Genomic DNA, 18,338 nt, shown 5'->3' with positions numbered 1-18,338 from the left:
ATGCATTGTCTCCATGTACTGCGTTCCTGTTTTCAATTTATGTATGGGTCTGCTTTTGTTTATGCGCTGGACAAATAAGATTTGGAGTTATGATTACTTGGCCCATGAATAAATGTATTCATCAGCAGTATATATCTTGAGTCTCTACGGTCAACATGCATTTCATGTTGGAGATCAGAGTTGTTAAGATTCAGGAGTACGGCAGCTGTCACAGTGTGCCTATACCCTGCTTAACCCTCCCTCAGCACCACATCAAAGTACTGTAGCTCACAGAAGATAGCAATCAGTGGAGGCCTAATTTGCTGCTTGGTGTAATGAAGTTAGGGTAACTTCAATTTGCAGCGAAATCTTTAAAAGCAAACTTCCTCATGCTTTTCATGTGCCCCGAGGAGACTCAAACCCTGAAAGAAGAAATTGAAAATGTGGTCTCTTTTGAACTTTTCAAGGATGAAATCAAGGCATTATAGGAAGATTATGATGTTGATACTTCTATTTTTTCTCCTTATATTTCAGATTTACGTTATTAGCTTCTATGGAAACGCGTACATTTAACCTATGGCCTAAAGGTATTTGTACATTACTCACTGTATATAGAATGTATTCTGATTCAATGTCACATTCCCACTGAAAAAAAGCAAAATAAAACACATACAACTTCTTTTACGTGCTGTATGAATGGACCTACAGACTCAAAGCACCCCCCCCCCCCCCCCCCCCCACCATGCACATTGTCTGTGAGAACACACTCACATTCTCTAACTACTGTTCAACAAGGAAGCAAAGAGCCGGTTGCCATGGTAACTGCAGTGTCAGCTAACCTACTTTTGCATGAACGAAGGACATTGGTCGATGGGAGAAAGGTGCATGGTATAGGTACAGAAGACATGCACACACACACACACACACACACACACACACACACACACACACACACACACACACACACACAGAAATGCACAATACATATTCATTACATTTTCTCAATCTTTTCTCCGGTGCAGTCAGCGGGAGAACGCTTGTGTTTGCAGAGAAATGATTGAAAAGAATGAGAATTATTATTGATATTATTGATAAAGATGAAGACAATATAAGGGTATATGAAACTTTGGGTGAACCCTGTAAACTAGGTTGATGCAGAAGAAAAAAAAGACGTGAAAACAATTACAGTATGCAGGCAGTGTCAGGTCAACTCAAGTTTGTTTTCATATCTCATCATCACAAGAATTTCCCAAGGGACAACATTCAATTATAAAATAATTACTTTTTTTATTGCATATATTGCAGTACAGTATTCAACTTAATAAAATACAGAGCATAAAGCACTGAAAGCCCATTGGAAACACATAAGAGGCCTCACTAACTTACCTTGCCAAGCCTTCAGCAAACTGGCCGCCACTCACTGACCCAACCCCGAGCAAAGAAAATAAAAATGCAATATCAAAATTCTGAGGGAGGAAACTGCCCTCACAAGGATCGCTTAGCATGCCATAATGTGCCTGTCGGTGCTCACGTCCACATAATCTGGACATGGACATGCTGAGAATTCCAACACGTGAATGCATTATGTAGAGATACTATTATATGAATAGAGTGCATGAAAAATAACACTGTATACAAATGCACAACCTAAAAGTAATCCTTGCGACACTGGATCATGACGGTATTTAAATTTACATCAAGCAAGTGGTGTACAAGTATCAATATTGGACAAACGTCAATCTTAGTGGCGTCTCAAAGAGCCGTTTAATCATTATACCTCCAAAAGGCTCGTTACCATCCCTAATTGACCCATCTACTGTTTAACAGCATCCACCTTTTGTGTGTTATTGACAGCACCGCGTACAGGGAGCCCTGACTATGCCGCTTAAAAGGATTGAGCGGATTTTCATCCAATAATCATTTTTGTTCGCATCTCCCTGCAGTTCCCCTCTAATTCTGAATCATTGGCTGTGGAGAATTGTATTAAGCAGATGAAACACGCTGGGCATGAGACATGAGTGGGTATGATAAAGAGAGAGAGAGAGAGAGAGAGAGAGAGAGAGAGAGAGAGAGAGAGAGAGAGAGAGAGAGAGAGACCATGAATTAGGGCTTGTTGCCAGCACTTGTGGGCTGCTGCGCCAGTGAGGCAGTCAAAATCAGGGCATGACAACAACAACAACACACACACACACACGCACGTTTTTAGTGGCTGAATTACTGTAGCATTGCGATGTTCTGCAGCCACAGGAAACCTGTGAGAAATGGCAGGTCTCCGTAGATGAAATGTAAGAAGAGCTTCATCTCGCAGCTGAGCTGAAAAAGCACAAAGCGTCTTCAAGCCATTACTGCTGCAAAGGACTTGACCTTCACTTGATTTTAGAAGGTTTTGTTTCTCTTCTTCTGGTTCCACTTCCAGCCGCTAAATATTCAATTTGTGCTGGTTTGATTTGTGTATAGCTATACACTGCATATGACCATAAACAGGAAATGAAGGAGTAAATTATTCAGCGCTTCAGTATCAATTCAGTTTATTCACTTGGCCACATTTCATTATGTTACATGCATTTCAACTGTCATTGTCTAAAGTTTAAACCATCATCCAGTCTCTTTAAAGTATTTATACAGAATGTGTTGATAGCGTAATATTTTCATTCCAAAATAAAGTAAAACATTTGCAACACTGTGACTTAGGTACTTTGTTGTGAAATGACATACAGCATACAATGTTTCCAGTATCTGACTTGTGGGTTACACACACACACACGCGCACACACACACACACACACACACACACACACACACACACACACACACACACACACACACACACACACACCCTCTTCCTCATTGTATGCCTAAGCAGTCCACCCTCTGTTTTTCATCGTGGGTGGTAAATAGTGGGCCCACCCCTCACGCAGGAAGGCGTCACTGTGTCACACATACACACTCAGACACACACACACACACACACACACACACACACACACACACACACACACACACATTTGGCTCAATCACTCCCTACACCTCTAGGGCTGAATGTGAGAGAGGAGCAGGTCTGAACAGGTGGACAGGCAAAGCAAGTCTGCAGTCACGGCTGAGAAACAACACACACACACACACGCACGCACGCACGCACGCACACACACACACACACACACACACGCACACACACTTTACGTCTCCTTTAAGTGTGTTGGGTCCATCACATAGCACGTGACAGTATTTTGTGTTTTACCTTTATCTTGAACATCTGAATATCGCATCTTGTGTTTTGTAGTCTTTGTAGTCTATATGATGGTCTAGCCTAGTGTATACAGAAAATATTTGGTGAAAAAATTGCGATAACCTTTTGAAGATTTAAATTGTTTAAACCAGGGCAAACAACAAGATCAGTTGATGTCCACCAGGTGTCGCTACAAAACAATTTTTTTCCCAAAAGCCCTGTTTTTCAGCTGGACGTATAGTGACTGAGGCGATGAGCCTGTCCGCTGGGTAGCACACGGTGAGACACCCAATGCATCGATTCCAAGTCTATAAATACGGCTATAAATAGGAAGCGAACTAAACCAAGCAGGCACACACAGTAATGTGCCATCTTGCTCAAACTTGGGTCACATCTCTAAATCCTCAATCTTCATATAAATGAAACACTACATACCTGATGATTTTGTGAATTGACGCCCAAATGTAGGCTATTAAGTTGTATAACTGGGAGGCTAAAATACGTGTAGGCCTAATAGTTTGTATTAGAGAGCGCGAGAGATGACAGGAAAACTCTATCAGGAAAAGTGCGTGTGTGTTTCTTTAGTAACCAGTGGGAGTGAAGGTGTGAGGAGAGAGAGAGAGACAACAACTCAGCGGCTGTGGACCTGTCTGTCTCTAGTGTGTTTGCGTGGTCTCTCTCTCTCTCTCTCTCTCTCTCTCTCTCTCTCTCTCTCTCTCTCTCTCTCTCTCTCTCTCTCTCTCTCTCTCTCTCTCGTTCTTGCTCTCTTTCTTCCAGTCTGTATCAATCTGGCTCTGGAGCGTGAGCGCGCACCGCAGTTCTGATCGGCGCGCGGATGATGATGATGATGATGATGAGAGCGTGACCTCACCGCTTTCTGCACAGCTGCTGGAGAGAGGGGGAGACACACAGCGAGAGAGAGAGAGAGAGAGAGAGAGAGAGAAAGCGAGAAACAGAAACACGTTGCGGGAGACGGCTAGAGGTAGCCTACGGAACAGCGGAGAACATCCACAACACGGTCGTTAGTGCAACGCGCAAGGGGGACTCTATCGCGGGGCGTCCGTCTGGCTGCTTCCCCAGTAGCCAGTCTGCTTCCCAGAATGTGCTGTGCCCCCGGCTCATTTCTACGGTACACGGACCAGTCACCGCGGCATCCCCACGGACACTGAAAGCCCAGATGCTTACCCTCTCCGCGGACATGGACGAGTCCTCGTCTCTGCTGGATCTGCTGGAGTGCTCGGTGTGCCTGGAGCGCCTGGACACCACGGCCAAGGTGCTGCCGTGCCAGCACACCTTCTGCCGCCGCTGCCTGGAAAACATCGTCAGCTCCCGGAACGAACTCCGCTGCCCGGAGTGTCGCATCCTGGTGGACTGCGGGGTGGACGACCTGCCGGCGAACATCCTGCTGGTTCGCCTCCTGGACGGCATTAAGCAGCGGCCGCAGCGAGGGAGCGGAGGAGGAGGAGGAGGACCCGGGGGCAGGCAGTCCCTGGCCGGGGGCTCGCTGCAGGGGTACGCAGCCGGGATATGCGCTTCTCCCCCGGGCAGTGCGATCAGAGAGCTGCCCGTGGCCATCAGGAGCTCCCCCGTCAAGGTTGGTTACTTTCCCACCATCCGTATGTGCCTGTGTCCCTCTAAAGATCACCAAACACAGCTAACAGTGTTTGAATGTTTCACCCTTTTTATGAAACAAACACTTCCCACAATACCATTCAAACAGTGTCCGAACAGCCAGGAGCCCATTGTCCATCCCGTAGGCTGTACACAGAACACAATAACAACTTTAAAATTGCCTCTTCTGCACGCTGCTGCCGAGTAACCTAGCCTATAGCAGCAGGATGCAGTGGAAGATGTTCATCTCTGATGTTTGCTGGGAATGGGGAACAGTGTGTTCAGCGTGAGATATCCAGCTGCTGTCGGGTTACACAGATGCAAATGTATAGACTGCGCTCTGGATTTCCACGCAGTGACACTGATTGTAGCAGAGATTGTTTGATAACCAGGGTCATGGAACAAACTTGGTCACAGAGACCAAATTATGGGACATGGAAAAGTAATAGTGCACTGCTGTGACTTGATTACAGATGCATATTGTTTTCTATTGATTGTTTTGCTGAGTTATCACTGTGATATTCCCTGATGTAACACTCATTTTGGTTTCATAATGAGGGTGTCTTTCCTGTGTTGCACTGAGGTGTAATTACACTAAACTGAGAGAGGAAGAGAGGCAGACCTGAGCGGGTCACCTGAGCTTTGATACTGCCGTTGCCACACACAGTCCTGGCTGCAGCAGTGTGAGCTTCCATAAGGGATGGAGAGCCTTGTTTACTTGCTATGCAGTGCATCCCCATGCATTGGCTTGTGGTGAGATAGAAATACCTGCTTTTATTGCAGTTTCATTTCCTAGAAGAAGTATTAAGGTGCGAAATCTAGGTCTGCTATTAACTTTACATTTTTTATTAATTACTAGATACCTTTCAAATATTGTTTCAGTACATTCGTTCATTTTTATATTATATATAATGTCACACGTAGTGTTGTGTAATGCACACCTAGTAGAGAAGTGTGTTTGGTCCTTGAATATATAGTTCATATATCTATGAAATGTCAACTTTTTTGTTGTATAGCAGCCAAGAAATCCCCAAATATTCAATACACACTCATATGTAACTGAAAAATGCCAGCAGCTCTTCACATTTCAGGAGGTGTCAATATCATAAAGAAACACTGGATTCATGTGAAATAAAAAAAAAAAAAAAAAAGCATTGCAGAAGAAACAATAGACATGAGCTCACCTCACTGTCAGCTTTTCTTACATCATGTTGTGACTTGTTGAGAAGAATACACAGTATTTGTCTCAGGTGAGCTTATGTTTTGTGTTGCTTATAAAAGCAACGGGATTTCTCGGAGTTGGGAGTGATTGAGGGTGGTCGTGGGCAAGGTGTGTTGCCGTCGCCCATCTCGGCAACTTTTTCTTCTTAGTTCAGTGGTGTTTCCCGATAAGACGGATGCGATGAACAATCAGGCTAACAAAGGTGTTGCGCGGGGGTTCCTACTCAGTCCAACAAGACTTATCAGGCCAGCTATAGCCATTGATTAAAGCTGCGCAGCGCTTTGGTGTGATGGAGTGCAGCAGCAGTGAGCAGTCACTCATTCATGGCGATGAACAGGAATCCAAACCCCCCGTGACATTTCCACTAACACTTAACACTCCATTTCAATCCACTCAATAAACTTTACCGGTCCCTGCAGGGCAATTTTGATGCCTAGTACATGAAGAAAGAAAGCCCACATACAAAAGAGACATGCTGCAATATAGGATTGTTCTTTTTTTGTTCTTTTTAGACAAATGCTTATTATTGCTTCCTAAAGAGCCAAACGGACGTCTTGAACCAGCTTGAAATGGAAACTTTACAGTGTCGTGAATCAGAGAAGAGCAGCCAGTCCTCACACTGGAAAAGCTATAGGACCAGAACATGTTTGATATTAGAATTTTGCATGACAAAATGTATTTGATATTTCAGAAGTTGTGTGGCAGAAAGAGTGCGAACCTTACAGAAAAGGAATACAATCATGGAACCACGTGCACGGTCACACAGGCACACACAGAAATGTACACACTTGCGTCTTTAGTGGAGGCCGGTTTGTGTTTGTTTTAGGAGCCAGTGCGAAAAGCACTTCACTTTGTTCCCAGCTTTTGTTGCCAGAGGGAACACACACACACACACACACACACACACACACACACTCACACCTATAACCCATTACCCTCTGCAGTCCCCCGCAGTCACTTTGCTCAAGTCTCCTCGAGGCTCCCCTGGGACCAAGACTTGGTGATGAAAGTGTGAATTAATCTGCTCTAACAGTGGTGTGTGTGAGTGTGTGTGTGTGTGTGTGTATGTGTGTGTGTGCAGCCCCCCCCCCCCCCCCTCACCCAAAGAGCAGGGGTCTTGCAAAAGGAGTTAAATCTGACTTTGAGTGACACACTAATGTAGTACTGCCACACACACACACAGTTATTAAAGGAGTCACACAGGTTAAACAGAACAGCCCACGTCATGTATTAGGGTTGTAAATGAGGATGAATGTGTTGCTATGGAAATTGAAGAAGAGCCAGACATGCTGAGTCAGCTTTTTTGAGTCTCCGTTGCCGACTCTCTGCTTTGACCAATTAGAGTTTATCAGGGTTGATAATTATTATTATTTATTTTGTTCCAACAAATAGAGTGAATAGCTCGCAGGACTATTTCACCAGACCTGTCGTGTTGTTTTCTGTGCTGCATCAGTTACTGGGTAAAGCATATCGGCATCATATGGTCGATTTTTTTTTTTGTCTTGCTTTTTGCTTTTTTTTTTTACCTCAAAGGAGAAATGCTGAGCCTGTTAGCAGCTGATGTCACTAGTCCCTCAGCTGCAGTGTTGGACATCAGCTGTTGCAGGGAGGACTTTCCTCTTGTTGCTCCTGTTTACAATCAAATGGTCGAAGTTGTCAATGCAGAATGTTGGTATCAAACGCTGTATTTGATTGCTCGTCATTTGTCATCGTGCAGGAGAGTGAATCCGACGTTTCCTGATATTACACTGGTGGATGATGTGTTTACATCATCAAGTTTGTATGCACTGCTTTCTAGTATGCTTTAATTTGATTGAAATCAAATCCATACCAATGACACTGGTGGGCTTCATGATGTAAGAGTTTTTACTGGACATACTGTACATGCTGGTTTGGCGGGTACATGTCCTCTATGTGTTGTTCTTTGAGAGTGGGGGACTTATGGTCTTATTGTCTCTCTTTTCCACCTTAGTGACTAACACAGGTTCCTGCTTGGTATTCATAAAGCTGATTTTCTATTCATCCATCTGTCAAGGATAGGTTTTTACAAGTGTCTGGGTACAAGATTTATTTAGCGCTCTGCTGAAAGTATTAAACTCATGTATTTTGATCATTTCGATGTTCAAACGGGAACAAGAATCCAGTAAATCCCCCCATGTTCCTGTCAGATACAGACCACTGTAATGACACTCTAGAGCTCTGACAAATGAAAATGTCACATCGAATTCAATTCTTGTCAGACACCCAATGTAGTACTGATCAATAATCGAATATGTGTTCAGTCAAACTGCTAAATACTCATCAAACCTATTGCAATGTTCTCTGTAAACTGCACTTGTCCAGTTCCCACCAAGGTAGTGTGTCCTAATGATCACTAATGATCTTCTCCCTCACCTGTATTTACCTGGGGGGGGGGGGTGACGCCCGAGCCTACGACACTACCTGCTTTCATCTCCGGAGTGAGACGTTGCTTTGCCCTGTCATTCCCACGTGTGTGTGTGTGTGTGTGTGTAAAGATTCGGTGGGGTCTGTTCCCAATCCCTGTAATGATCCTTTGAACCTGTTATATTGCACTAAGAAGACATACACAATGCCTAACCTTAACATGAACCTTACTCTAACCTCAATACCAAACTCCTTTCAAAACACATCGTTCCACATATTTGAAGAGATATTATTGACCTTTCCAAAAATCCTCACTTAAAATACTGTTGGGTCCCCACAAACATAGAAATACACACAGCCACACACTCGACAGCTCCAGTGATCGTCACTGTATTCGTGATACCTCCCACACCTTTACAATAATATACGTGCGAGTGAGAACGCGCTTTTTCTGCATTTAACAAACACACACGTTCATTCACATTCATTAGTTTTTCAAACCAGCGATCTCCGGCAGTAAACAACAAGCTCTCAGTCATTACCTCCACATTACCCCCTCACTTCATAAATACTGAACGAAGGGCTGTCACTGTACAAGCACACACACACACACACACACACACACACACACACACACACACACACACACACATAATTCATCTTGTCAAGTCTGAGAGTATCTCTCTGGACACATTTCTCTCTCTTTGCATGTGTGTGTGTGTGTAAGCTCTCTCTCTCTCTCTCTCTCTCTCTCTCTCTCTCTCTCTCTCTCTCTCTCTCTCTCTCTCTCTCTCTGCCTTCTCAACCTTTTTCAACCCAGATTGTTAAATGAACATGCAAATGCACAAACACATCTTTTTCCTCCGTCGCTCTTAACTCATTCTTTCTCATCTTCTTCTAGCTTTTTCTCTGATGTTTGTGTGAAGAGAACTTAATTAATTTTAGTGTGACCACATAAGGAAGCTTCCCTGCACACACACACACACACACTCTCACAGACACATGCTGCCATTTAAGGGTTAAAACTAGACGACCATGCTTTGCGCCTCCTGGGACCTCTTGGGAATTGTGCTATGTGTGTGCACGAGTTTGTGTATGCAAACTATGCATTCGTATATTTCCATGCTTGTATTTTTCTTTTGCGGTTATAGACTTGCCCATTTGAAACAAGGCACAATTTGATTTTGAATGGTTTGCAATGAAGCTGCCCACAGTCAGTATTCAACATTTTGTACTTTAAACCTCTTTCATGCCAAAGTTTACTGTGTAAATGTTGCCTCCAGTGTTCTACTCTTATCTGCCTGGAAGAGCCTCTGAAAGTGCATTTATTTTTACTCTCTTGCAGTACAAGGTGGAACTAAATATACATTACAAACAGGAATAATTAAATCACATTTTCAATGGATTCACTGGCAATTAGTGAATTGTATGGGGGAAAACAGAAAATGACGACAAGGGCTGGGCCAAATATGATTACCAATAAAAGGTGATTTTGTTTCTTTCATAGATTTAAAGACCTGATAAAATAAGCATGTGGTAAAACTTAATTTGTCTATTGCAGGTCACGGACTTAGGAAACATTACATCTTTTGCTGCTAGCCACGCTAATGTTGAACCACAATCAAAAGACAGCTTTTGCTATGTATTGGTAATGTCAAAGTGAGCGAACCTCCTCCCTTTAGTGCAGAAGGAGATCAATCCCGACCACTCAAAATCTTCCCGTCACCTGACCAGCTCGCATGTCCCTCGTATGTTCTTTCTTTACACATCAGTGTTGCTCTAACTCTTTGTGTCCGTGTTGCCCTGAATCCGGGTGATGTCATCTCGCATTAGTCTCATCCTCGGCCCCTCCATCATCCCGCTCGTACAGATACGGAGATGGAAGACGGTGGGTCAGATGATTGATGGATGGAGGCAGGGTGGCGGTCGAGGGCAGCTTACAGCCCTGGTGATGGTGTAATGAGATGGTGTATGTGTGTTGTTTAGTTTGGGGGGGGGTTGATCTGTAATAGGTGTTAAAGCCTAAACAAGCTTTGGAGCTTGACTGCCATTCCCACGGGTGTACGGGTGAAATCCCATCAATCCCATCCCCCAGTTGTGCAAATACACTCATGAGCACACACACACACACACACACACGTACACACACAGATACATGTACACACCCAGACACACATTAGGTTAAGGGTTAACCCCCTCACTCCTGGTCCTATTGTTACTATGGAGATGAGGGTGAGATGTTAGTGGCCTTTGGTCATGCAAGTACATTTCAGACAGAGGAATGGTGGCATATTTTAAGGTTGATTTTGAAATTAAAATTCATTCTATATATCCTTGGCGTTTAATTTTGACTTGTGTACTTGTGTGGTGAAAATGATCCGTACCAGAAAGAAGACATACACATGTTGTTATTGTTCTGCAATGATAGCGGCCCCTACGTTTTTGTTATCCAGGTGCCATACATGTTTGGTATTGGCTGACAACGTTTGTAGTGGCAATATGATTGATCTCTAAATGATATTCAAAATATAACTTAAGTTCCAGCAGCCACACAGGTAGTTGCAAGCCACTGCTACATAGCATCTGCTAACGTTAGCAGCTAGGCTAACTAGCTTCCACTTTGCGAGTGGAATAAAAACATCAATAGAGGTCTTCCTAAATGTCTCCAATGCTACATCTCCAACGCTGTGTGCGGGCTTGTTGAAAAAAGGAGAAAAACATCTTCATTCATCAATATCAACATCTGTATTCATAGATGATACAGGGCTATGGAGCGTGTCTGAATCAGCATGTCTCCTAACGACTCAGTCAATCACTGTGATGGCAACTGCCAACTCAGAAGCCCAAGCCTGGACGTTGCTTCAACAATTATGTCCAAAACTGTTTTATCCTCTTTTGAAAAATAGCAAATTATGCAAAATAGATTAAATTATTAAGAGTTAGTGATTTCAAATTCATACTTGACTTCAAGCGAGTGAATGACATTTTACAACAATTCTACACTCCTTGTTAATTGGGTTTAAGAAAATATCAATGCACTTGAGCATCGCAATATTACTTTTCGTGATATTCTATCAATTTTGAATTAATAGGTTACATGCTATGACGTGGGATGTTACAGGGATGGTGATAAATGTCTTTATTGCGTAAAAAAGCTTTTTAACCAAGACTTTATGCATATGGCGGTGTGTTCTTTACCATGACAGTTTAGATTCAAACAAATTACAACAGTTTTGCAATTTATTGAATCATAACATAAGGTGCTACAATAGAATTTGCTTCACGTTGTGGGTCACCAGAGTCACCGACTAAAATTTATGTTTTTAAGTAAACAGTTTCTCAGACAAGTGAGAAAGCAATGATGCAACAACCTCATAATTAGTGCACCATCTATAATCCTGTCCGACGTGGGTGGGCGTTCGTGTTCCACTTCCTGGTGGGAAAGTCACAGCTTCTGCCCTTGCATCACATTTCATGTTGTCTGGCTAATGAAACGAGCACCATTCAGACCAAACCAGAGTTGCCCCCCCCCCCCCCTAGGACTCTGCCATCTGGGTCAATGTGTAAAATTGCCCCCAAGCAGCTTTAAACAGTCTTCTACAATGTAGGGAAAAGTGTTACGAGTCATAGTTTGTGACTCCGGGTATAGCTTCACTTTGGTGTTGAGAGTCGGCTAACTCCTCCGGCAGCATGCTGTAATGTGTGCGTCTGTTGTGATAACAGATGAGGTTCCACTGGTGATGTGCTTGAAGAAGTGAAACGGTTCTCTTGGAGGGGGGGGGGGGGGGGGGATTCATGGAAACACACTGTGGTTTCTCCAGGTGTCAGGCAGTGCAGGTGTGTGTGTGTATATATATGCCTGTGTGGTGAGACGTTACAGTTCCTTCCTGTCTTGTTGCAGAAATGGCTCCTCAATCCTCCACCTCCACCTACTCCTCCTCATCTTTCTCTGTAATGGAGAGATGTTGAAATGCACCCACCACCCACTTTAGACTTGGCAGGAAACAGACTCTTGGCGAGAGTAGAGAAGAGAGATCAGTGTACATACACACACACACACACACACACTCACAGACACATACATAAATACACACACATCTGAAGAGAATTTGGAAACATGGCAGCAAATACAGGTCTTCCTCTCCATCGACCTGCTGTTCATTCTCACAGCTCTCGACTTTCATTCGTCACCAACAGTGTTTATAGATCTTTGTGAAATCATTCTTTTTTTATACTTTGCCCATAGGACTGAATGAACTTTCTGAGGTAGTACAGTCCCTCTTAACGGATTTGTGATGTAATAATTTGCTCTTTGAAAAAAGCATATTTAACATTTATAATAGGAGCAGGAACATGAACACCACAGGATTATTATTGCAGTACTTGTGGACGACCATATGTTCACCATAAACTCACTAATGAGTATGACTCGTAACAAATTGTGACTTAAGGAATATTGTTTGTGGTATTGTAATTATGATGTTTTTTGTCACTTCACTTCCACTCACTGAGGATTAATACATTATTCTGAAATGGGTGCTGCATGCATATGAATTTTTGGGGATCATATAAAAACATTTCAGGTTATTTCGGGACACACTCTGATCCACAGTGCTCCTGGCTGCAGTACAACTGTGATCAGCTTTCCATTCTGACGTCCTCGCCAAACATCCATTCCTGGCTGTGTGTGTATGTGTGTGTACTTTGTTTACGCATAAATGCTATGTGTGCATATTTGGATTGGCATATGCATGTTGGCGTGGTGGTTTGTATGTGTACTTAGAAATGAATGTGCTTTGTGTTTATTATGTACACAGAATGCGTATAAATCCTCATGTGTTGTTTTGGCTGCTTTATGTTTTTAGGAACAATTTCTAAACCTTTATAGAGCTTGACTTGAGGTTTTAGAATGAGGGTGGTGTGTGTGTGTGTGTGTGTGTGTGTGTAAGGGGTGTGTAGCTGGTCATGGTAGTATGTTTGAAGGAAAGGGAGTGTGCAGGAAAAGTTGGAAGGAAAATATAAAAGCCTAGATGCAGTTGTGTCGTGCATTTTTGTCGGTGTCTGGTGTGTGTATTTGTGTGTGTGTGTGTGTGTGTGTGTGTGTGTGTAAAAAGGATCTGGCAACTTTCTCCCTCCAGGACAGGGATTTTATAAGCAGAGCGCAGCGAGGTCAAATACCAAACTCCATCCGGCTGTGTTCTGTTTAGACTGGGAACAGTGGAAACACTGGAACAATCAGGCTCGTCTGCTCTTTGATGTGAAAAGCTTCACTCTATCCAGAGACAATGAGCCGACTGCTATTTCCTCAGGTAGTTGATCTTATACAGCCACTACGTCTCTGACCTATGACCTGTTTATTCTTGTTATTCAGTGTCCCTTTAAGGCACACAGAGAGAGCAATTAGTGAGGAAGAAAGTGAGAGGGAGAAGGTGATGAGACATATCAACAGAGACAAGTTGCCATGACAAGTTGCCAAGACATGTACATGTACAAAAAGTACTACACAGAAGGAGCCAAAGATCTAACACCTGTGTAGACTGTATGAATGTTTCTCTTGATGAACAAATGCACTCTTGCTGTGTAAGCAACTCATTTGTTTTGTTTTCTATGTAGTTCAGTGCAATTATAACAGTTTCAGTGCCATTCATGTTCAGAGACTGTGGCCACTTCCCTCCTCAGGGAGCCTGTAAGTGTGGACCAGCATGTGAGCTCCTCAACGGGAAACTCAGAAAAGGAGCACATGTGTGAGGAGGAGGTGTGTTTTTCTGGCTGTTGGTGTAAGGTGCTTAGCACATCCACCTGCAGATAACACTTTATAGTCAACTGCTTTATGTGTAGGCGTTACATGTATCAGTACAATGCACAACTATTGCCAATGGTGGCAAATGGAAGCATTGGCTGCTGGTGACTCACCAACTTTACTTGTCTTTGCTGCAAAATCTCCCAAAATGGAAAAAAATCAATGCTTTTCTATCTTAACTTTTGCTGGAATTGTATCATAATGCTATGATCATACGTAGCGGTTTTATCTTGTGTAGTACATAAGAATTTAACACATTCAACATCAGTTTTCCATTTTGCTTTGTAAGTACAATATGCCATATTGTGATTTACATCAAATATACACCAATATCAGAAAGATCTTCTCGTTTATAGTGTAAATCAGATAGTTTGCAGGCATTTTAGACATTATAAGTGTGCTACCACATGACGAATATCAATAACTTGTTCCTTTAACGTTAACTGTTTGACTTTCTGTGGGTGGGAATAGGTCCAAACCTGACAACACACTTTGTTTGGGTAGAAAAGAAAATGTACTGCCTCACAGTTTGTCAGAATGGGCTACTTTGCAGTCCCATTTAGTCATTTAACCTGAGGAAATGGCAACAGTGTTCACACTGCCCTAATTAATGTCAGAGAAGTAGCTCATTTAAAGTTTGCAAAAAAGGGTGCTAATGGAAATTAATCACATACACAGCACACACCACTTTATCAACTCGTTTAGTCTGTGGTTGTTTGTTTTAAGGGCCTTTTTTTGCACAGACAAAGTGTTGAGTCATGTTCAGCCCGGAGCGACTCTGACTAAAATGGCCAAACCACAACAAAATAACAGTCCTTTCTTGTATATGAGCAACTCTGGTGTTTGGTTCTATCTGTTTGTGTGAAGGTGTGTGTGTGTGTGGGTATTTGGGAATATGTGTGGAAGTGCAGGTAAGTTACCCTGTGTGAGTCATATGCTTTGTCTTTCCGGGGAGACAGATAGAGATGTCACAGTTATTATTCTGCTGTAATTCCCAACTGGAATCAATCTCACACACTCTTCTGCTCAACATCGTCTATCGTTCTACTTCTTCCTCCTTCGTCTCACAGCCTGACAACTAGAGTGGCATACTGTGTCATATATATATAAAGGATACTTTCCCCATGATAGTGCTACCATGCGCCACACAGGCAACTGATATTGTGATGAACAATATTGCAAAACGGAGATCTATGATACATCATGGTATCTGTGTAAGGAAAGCAGCACAGAGAAAAAAGCACGCTCATATGTACTGCATTGTAAATATAATTTAAAAGTCTAACTACACTAAACCAGAAAAGCATTGTGCTGGAAGAAAGCACAACTTTTAATAACATATTCAAGACCCCAAGTCTGTGATCTTCCCTAAAAGTGTGTTATTAACACCCCTTTTGTTTAAAATTGTCAAGATGAAGCCAAATTTGATTTTTTTAAAAAGAAGCCATTTATACTTACAAGTGCCAGCGGGTAAAATGTACTGCTATTGAGAATGCAGTCATTTTGGCGCTATTCATTTTGGGTGTTTTGCGTCATAAATCATACCTTCCCTCTGGACATGACAAAGAGATTCATGACTGTAAATCACACATAAGACTTGCTCAATGCATTGAAGAACAGTCTGATGGTGGGAGGTTTCAGGACTGAGCCATGTGCCAATGCATTTTAATAACAGGTACCCGTAGGCGGCTTTAGGTATACAGCGACCGCCGGCCATTCTAATGTTTAGTGGTGACTGTATTTTTCAGACTGGATTCTATTTCCCCCTGTTTATGTCTAAGTGACAAATGGGGACAACCATTTTTTTAAATAGTCCAGTATTGAGAGATATTGATGTCTCTGGCAGCCACAAAACTAGCTGACATCATCAGTGTTATTTTTCACTGAACTTCAAGTGTACAGTAAAAATACTGGAGTACCCCTTTAACAGAAAATGCAAACTTGCATATTACTTTAAATCACAGCCAATTGCAGTGCAAAATCTATAATCTATAAAATCTAGTAATCAAACACAGGCGAACATTTAACAATAAACAATGTGAGTCAATATGTCTATCATTTTAGCGTATTCAACTGGCACAAAAAGTTAGTATTCTCTCGGAATACTGAAGCCCTCAGTGTGTTGCTCTGCCGCTGTGCATCTCTGTCATCTCATTCATGTTTCTCCCTTCTCTACTCCCCCTCTTTCATCACTCCCATCTCGTCTCTGAGGGATGTTTGTCGTCTTGGAGAGAGACTTCTAGGGAATGATTGCAGCCACTTCTCCACTCAGCTCTCCATTCATCCTCCTCATCAGTCCTCAGACAGCTGGCCGAAGTCCAAACTCGTCTCGCGCTTCCTTCGCCCGGTCCTGCCGGCTCGGTTAAAACACCATTGGTCATCATGCTGTTGTCTGGCACAAGCTGCGTATCGCTGCCAACGGGAAACCGCATAGTATGCCCAATATCGGTCTTTTCTGCTCATAAGAAGTGATGAATAAAAAGTGAAACTATAATAAACATACCTTTGTTACAATAAAACTGTGACTTTTACAGAAATTACAGACACAAAATGCTTTTATTTCAACTTTCATGAAACCGTTCGGTCCAACAATACACTGAATCTGTCACAGACCAACGTGAGCATCAGCGTGCCGTCATGGCCTAGTTCCACCGTCATGCCATCATGTTCCAGAACTGTTTGTCTCAGGCAATCAACAGTAAAACTAGGCTAACACTGAGTGCAGCATTGAACAGAAAATTCATGTGGATCATCTATTTTTTTTATTTTTTTTTCCGGTCTTCAAAGAGGCTGACGATGGTTTGTGATGGCAGCATTAATCAACTGGGTGGAAATGTGCTGGAGAGCCACAGGAGATACTGGCACAGTAGTAAAACTGGGACAGTGTCAGAGCCTGCAGCCATGGCTTTCCCCCTTCCTCTCTGAAAACACATTCTTTCACACATTAACCCCGTTTCTCTCTTCATCAGCACGCTCCGCCTTTCCGTCTCCCCCTCCTCCAATGCGTCCGCTCACTCCTTTGCCCCAGTGTTCCCAGTATCCCAGCTCTGTTCAGTTACATTGTGCTTCCTGGTAATGAAAAGAATGAAGCACTGTTGTTAAATTGATATATATATATATATATATATATATACATACAGGTAGTATTCACAGATCCCTTGGAGTAAATTCAAAATCAATGCATGTCGCTGCCATAATAGGAAGACAACTCAAGGTTTTGAAGATAATGAACAAGTGCCTGTTGAGCCTGACTGTGTCTTACAAAATATATAAAGAAATAGATTTTCAATGCTATTGCAAAACCTTCGAACATTTCATTGTGTGAGGAAAAAAAAACTTTTTGATCAGCCAGTTCTCATTTTTGTGATTGTATAAATCATCTTTCTTTGTATTTTTAAACAGTGAAAATTGGGGTTATGTCAGCACCGGTGACTGTTCCGTATTTTGGTGACTCATTTAACTAAGTAGCTGCAGAAGCACCCGGTTGAAACACGTGATTATACAGAGAAATAATAAAGTTTTTTATCACAGTTCGATGATGGCAATGTGTCAAGGAAGGCAGAGTTAAGAGCATTGTTTCATTGTTTTTAGCAATTGTAACACACACCAGCTCGAAGCGTTCCCTTTGAGCTGAAGGCAGCAGGTAAACTGATAATTCCTCTAATAATCTTAAATTGCTCCGAAAATAATAATGGATTTTCTTTAAGGAATTATGGTTTTCTAGTCTACAGGTTAAAACTCTATTGCAATTACACATGCATAGCTTCAGGCCTTACTCTTGTCAGACCTGTTGGAAAGAAACAACTGCACACAGCTGTTGCCTCAATAACCTGACGGCGCTGGATGAAAATAAAGAAGTATGAGTCCAGTGGTCCTGATGATTTTTTTATGCTGGCAGACAGTTTGATTTCTAAAAGAACACAGACTATGTGGCTATTTTTCAACAGCCTTGTGCGGCAGGATTTGATCGAAAGAAGCACAGTGAACCAGGCTTGGATAACTCTGACAATTAAAACCACTGAAATGAGTGACTTTAGATAAACACATACCAACCGTAAAAATGTATAAAGAGGTTGTTTCGTTCCCATTTTGACCAGGCTGACATAACAATGCAC

At 42.5% G+C, this 18,338-nt stretch overlaps 1 protein-coding gene across 1 annotated transcript in view; it reads left to right on the top strand.

The window, feature by feature from the left end:
- Nucleotides 1-4,382: 4,382 nt before the first annotated feature.
- Nucleotides 4,383-18,338, top strand: part of LOC142969185 (E3 ubiquitin-protein ligase SH3RF3-like) — a 76,112-nt gene continuing 62,156 nt past the window's right edge. Inside the window, exon 1 of the mRNA XM_076108897.1 lies at nucleotides 4,383-4,799. Within this exon, the coding sequence (XP_075965012.1) occupies nucleotides 4,383-4,799 (417 nt within the window). The remainder of the gene's footprint in view (nucleotides 4,800-18,338) is intronic.

This window comes from Anarhichas minor, unplaced genomic scaffold (assembly GCF_050575085.1).
Source record: "Anarhichas minor isolate MPS153535 unplaced genomic scaffold, ASM5057508v1 ptg000004l, whole genome shotgun sequence".
Lineage (NCBI taxonomy): Eukaryota > Metazoa > Chordata > Actinopteri > Perciformes > Anarhichadidae > Anarhichas > Anarhichas minor.
This window is presented reverse-complemented; position numbering and strand designations above follow the sequence as displayed.